General features: G+C 34.0%; 1 protein-coding gene across 1 annotated transcript; it reads right to left on the reverse strand.

Moving 5' to 3' along the window:
- Positions 1–1,334: 1,334 nt before the first annotated feature.
- Positions 1,335–3,932, reverse strand: LOTGIDRAFT_175116 (hypothetical protein; the record flags this gene model as incomplete). The annotated part of the gene is made up of 4 exons (XM_009055453.1): positions 1,335–2,875; positions 3,179–3,268; positions 3,466–3,624; positions 3,902–3,932. The coding sequence occupies 4 exons, from the start codon at positions 3,930–3,932 to the stop codon at positions 1,335–1,337; spliced, it is 1,821 nt and encodes a 606-aa protein (XP_009053701.1).
- Between the last annotated feature and the right edge of the window lie 2,068 nt (positions 3,933–6,000).

The raw sequence follows: 6,000 nt of genomic DNA on the forward strand, positions 1-6,000 counted from the left end.
TGATATGCATTCTTGGAAACAAAACAAAAGGTTGTTCTTAAATTAGCTAAGTTTTTATCTGTTTAATAGGTCTACACATTTAAATTGAACCAGTCAACTCTTAACTTTATCGAACTAAAGTAAAAAGAAATTTGGCACTGAGTGATTGCTAAGTATGTTATATCAAAACCATTACATCGATATACAAGGCCAGAACTGTGTCTGAATTTAGAAATTTGGCACTTGAAAATAAATGAACTGTTTTTCTTAGATATAAGAGTGGTTAAGTTCGAAGGGCAACCAGTTCAGTTCATTGAGTTTTCTTTATCGTTTGTCGATAAGTTTTGGAGTCTGCTTAACTTCGTTCTATCAGTTAAACACAATAAACTATAATTGTCAAACATATTTTAGAATAAACAGTAACTGAGTCTGGTAAGGGTCAATCTGTACTTAGAGTTCATTTACTTTTGATTTTAACCTAATTATCGTTTGGTCTTTTTAGGTTAGGTGTACGGCAATGAGTTCGAATGTAACTTGACATTCTTTCTGATTAAAAATAGCGGCGAATGTCTCTCAGAAAATTCGGTTAGTTAAATAAAACGTAATTTTAGAAATTGATAGTGATATTTATGTTCAATTTGTTTGTGTACGAAATATAAGAAAAATGTGAGGTATATCGATGTTGTTTTGGGTTTGGCTCGCAATACTAGATAGCATTAAATGATCGGAATGTTTTAGTGGCAAGTGGCCGTTCTCAGATGGTGCCTATAGTGTGCAACTGATAACATTTACTAATTGGCGAATGTGAACCAAATCTCAAATAGGTTCACGTATGCTGCTATTTTTGACGTTGCAAGGAGCAAAGACACCTTCCAAGTGCTTCCTTTGCTCAACAAATTGCCAGTTCTGAACCAATTAGACACAGCGAATAAACAAACATCACCAACACGAAACATCTAGTCTAAAAACATGTACATTGGTTGCATAAGCTATGAACGCGCGTTGCTGTATGTAGCATATTAAAGGGTGACCAATATAGAATAAGTTTGATTCAATAACACATATATTTAAGCCATCATACAACAATAGTACATAGGAATTTCTATTTCAATAACCAAATTAAGCAAAAGTTTCAACGATGTAACATTAAATTAATGATGTTATAGAGCACTATAATTAATTTCATTGATATTAATACAATGGTATTGTATAAAGGTATTCATTATACTTGCTCATACGTTATTCATACTGCGACAAAAATTAGGTATTAGTAGTTTTGTTGCAGTTCTAAAATTTAAGATTTCTCGATTAATCAAAAATTCCAATTAACTGGCTTCATATTTCCAGGGGTAGTTTTACAATAATTTATTTACATATTTAATAGATTTGTCCATCCATAAAACACAATTTCTCCAGCTAAATCTCACGTTACTGTACAGAACAAAGGTCAGTTCTCGAATCAATCGAATTTTATCAACGTTAAGAGCAGTGTTTCGTTGTTCATTTGTAAATCCTCTACCATACACACTTGAGTTCTGTAATTCTGCTAAGGTAAACATTCGATACAGTAGATTTCTTGCAAACACCTCAGGTCTCGAGGACACAGATGTAAGATGTAATAAAATAGTTTCTGTAAAGAAGGAAACATCATCCATTCTAGGTGGATAATCAGATCGCAACATCAGACCGTAAAACAACTCTGTTGGAGTGATTTGTAGAAATCTGTCCTGATAACATTTAATTTGTTCATCAAAAAACTGTGTCTTGGGTGAAATGTTTTCCTTGTCCGATGAGTTCATAAAAGAATGATACTGGAGTTCGGACCTGTCCATTATCGTTAATGCTACAGTTTTGCTGTCTTGAATGGTCACCATGTGGACATCACCTTCTGAATTAAAATTATACATTCTTGTATTACACGCACATCCACTTGATTCTGGGGTCACTGACATGTTGAATACTGGTGATTTATTATCTGATGTTGGTGGTTTAGATGGGAACTCTATTTCTTTAGAAACAGATGACTGTTCAATAGATGTTAACTCGTCTTCAGACAAACAATCTAGAATGACAGTTGCTTCCATTCGTCCACCAATATTAAAAGAGCCATCAAAGTCTGATCTGGTGTCATCCTGAACAGAGGGTAAAGAACAAGGTGATGGTGGAAAGAACGCATTTAGATATACGTCAGTATCTACATTCCTGGTAGAATGTAATTCAGATGAGATAGTGTTATTATCTCTATCAAGTACTACACCGGGCTTGGTTGTTGAGCTAGTAAAAACTGGAATACGGGTTTGGCGACTTAACTTCGAAACATCTCTAGTTAATGCTACAGTATCCATTAAGGAGGAAACAGAAGTAAAGGCCCCATTCAGAGTTCCTGCCATATGTTGTGTTGCCACATTCATGGGTGATGGGATTTCTACTGGTGACTGGTTGTTTGGTATGTTGGTTGTTACACTGATAAGTGGATGAATGTGACTTTGTAAGGAATCAATAGTAGATGAAAAACTGGAAAAGTTCATTGACAAATCTACTTTGTAATCTGGAACATCTTTGATACAACGGGGTTGGTTTCTAAAGCTTTCTCGATACTCGAGTTGTTTAGCGTAGCTTGAACTGTCAAAAGATGCTTCAACCAGTGAAATGGTAATAAAATCAACGTCATCAGCAGAATCATTTTGTGCAGAAGATAGTTTCGAAGCGAATGTTGTCGCGAGAGATTTCAGCGACTTTAAACAAAATTCACTTATAGTAGTCTTGGTGTGATTTATCGGAGACGGTAGATTTCTTACAGACAAGCGACGATATTTTGATGAGGAAGGCGTACTAGTCAATTGCTGTGACGTTTCATTTGTCGGTGGTATATTGGTCTTCTTGGGAAGATTCTTTCCTGGAACAAAAATATATATTGTTTTTCTATAATGCCCTCATACCATTGCAATTATTAGTTACATGGTTGCGAATAATGGAAATGGCCAATAGCTCCGAATGCAACGCACAACACACATTGTTCGAAACTTATAAGCATAAACGGTATCCTTTTTACAACCATACACAACTGGCGATAAGCAACTTAAGCAGCGACATGGATAATTGACAATAGACAGTCCTAAGAAAGAGACCCCAGTGTTGTGAATTATCGAAGGGTTGGAAACAAAAGATATCAATACTAATATTATGATTTAAAACTCACCTCTCCCCAATGACTTTTTACTTTTGGGAACACCAAAAAATCCAGTAACATTTAATGACTGACTTTGCTGTTTCAAGTAATTTTCATTATCTATAAAACAATTGGAGAAAGTCTTAGTAAAATAAAATAAAACCGGTACATGTATTGATTCTAGTAGGCCATTAAATCAACTGATCAAAAAGCGTAAAAGTGCTGAAAAAAACATTTTTTTCATCTCACGAACATAATAACATAATATCTTCAACAATATTCAACCAAAATTTACGTCATTATTAGAAGGTACTTACCAGCCATTGAAACTATAGTTCCCTTGAAAATATCGCCATGAATGGTGGTTTTGACTGTTGCTCCAGTGCCCATAGATTTCGGTCCGGATATGTCATTTGTGGCGTAAACATGACTTTCTAATAAGTCTTTGAATGCCACCAATGCAAATCTGGGAACCCCTGAAATAAATAAGTTGAATTTTGGCTTCAATTAACCATATTCGAACCTAGACACATCTTTTTGGGTTTAAGTCGAGTGCTGTAGTACAGATTTACGCATGGAGAAATCTGTATACGTCAAAACTTCAGTTTGCTCTTGACATTGATGCAAAAACAATGGAGTGCTTTTGTCCAAGCATACAGCATAAATATTGATAAGAAGGCTTCATTCTTGAGTCATTCAATCATCAGTAACAACAAATGAGCTAGCAATTTCAATTCAGAATAACATACTTACCTTTCTTTGAATCTATTGACATTTTAGGCATGATGCTGTAGGCTTTAGTCCAGATTTTGGTAAATAAATCCAAAGTAGTGCACAACACGTGTTGAATTCAAGATGATGTGTATGAAGGAAATGTGCTTCAAAAACAAGTGATCTATTTATTACTGAACGAAGCCATAATGACACTCAACAAAATGATATTCCCATGCATAGATTTATAGGTTCTGGATTATAACACAATTAAGGCGCCATGAGCTAATTGGGAAGGGTGTTATTTCTTTGTCTCCTAATTTATCAATCAACGTTGTCAGAGGTAACAAAAAATCTGGTTTAGTTTTTGTTGCGTTGTTTAAATCTTCAAAATTGCTTTTAACTGATAATATAATTTGTTGATTTTTTGTATCTGGTGATGTCTTAGAAAAAAGCGGTCAATTTGCCAGGGTGCCCAGAAACCTAATTTTTAATTCAAATCAATGAAGTTAATTGCGATAACCACACATATCTCATTATAATTATTCAATATTTTAATGACGCCCTGCTTTTGAATGATTTAATGTTTCTTTCAATGGGTTGATCAGCGGGGTAGAAGAAAATTGAATCAAATATTTGGCAAACTATAGAGAAAATTTTAGTGTTATCTGTAGAAATTTAAAGGAAGATTTAATTTAAGAATTTATCTTTAAGAAATAATTAACTTTAAGATAACCTAACTCCATAAATAATATCTTGTTACCTCTACAGCGCATTAAAGATGAAATTGAATTTTTTTCCAAAAAATCGTAGAGATTGATAGGTCGGAGAACTACAAAATTTGCTTATGTGGGGTAAAAGAATAAATAATTAACAAAATTGAAATTTACGTTGTCATAAGACAGAAATAATATCTCGATCCTGGAATGTATGTAGGCCTATAATCGAACGGTATCTTATGTGATCAAGAAGGAAAATATTGAAATAATTGTAGCGAATGTAGCGGTGTGGGGTGTCAGAGTAACTATAAACATACCTACAATGTCCGGCAGGTGATTTTGACGGCAAGTTACCCGGGAGAGGATTATCAATTTATAACCAGGTTATAAATGGAAATAACGGAAACTGAATGGAAATTAAAAAGAAATAAAATGCATGATTGTTACCAATCGATAGTTTTATTCTTTAGATTTTGGCAGCCAAACTCGTCTCCATATAACATAAATATATAGATATAAGATGAATCTATACAAAAAAGGAACAAATAAAATACACACACTTAAAGTATTGAGTAAATGTAATATCGAGACGAGGAAATAGTTGTGTTAATTGAGAGGCACGGAGATTTGATCTGACAAACCAGACTAGGTCGAATAGAAGTCATTGTATCATCACTCCAAGCAAGTGCTGAGGGTACACAGCTCGATATTTAAATTTCAGAATGAAAGTTTGGATTCAACTTGCTTGACTATCAGTCTACGTCTCAGTATGAATATTATCCACCTCTCTGTTCCTAGTTTTGGTCTCTCTGTAGACATGATGCTGATAGAATTATCATTTCATTCCATGTTTAACCTGAGCCTCTCAAGTCAACTGTAGATAACCGATTTCTGGTTATCTCTCAATCCAAATTTTGCCGTGAAAATGGCATTTTATTTAAAGTTATACAGCAAAAAGAGGACTTTATAGTAACATGAAATAAGGCAGATGCTAAATTAATCCAAACATTTAGATTATATATTCTTATTTTATGAGTTCATTAAGTACATTCACACCAAGTGTAGATAAAATATGCACAAATTCTAAAATTCTACAATTCGATTACAGAAACAGGATTCCAAATCAGCATATATATTGATACTATTTACCACATGGACACGCAAAGCCTGTGCAAATATGTCAATGAGTCATCTAATATTCTGATATATTTTGATACAAATTAGTTCTTCCCTATTTCCCTGATAAAATGAAGTCCCTACAGTGGATTATATATCATATACCCTATCAAAAGGGCCACAAAGCATCTTATCTTGCATTGTGATTGTTCCCCAGCTAGATGAGTAGAATGCCCTTGAACTTTAGTGGACTGTGACTTACTTTGGTAAATATTTTTCTTTTCTGGGGGTGGTGCCCCCTTAGGT

Source organism: Lottia gigantea, assembly GCF_000327385.1.
Source record: "Lottia gigantea unplaced genomic scaffold LOTGIsca_241, whole genome shotgun sequence".
Taxonomy (NCBI): domain Eukaryota; kingdom Metazoa; phylum Mollusca; class Gastropoda; family Lottiidae; genus Lottia; species Lottia gigantea.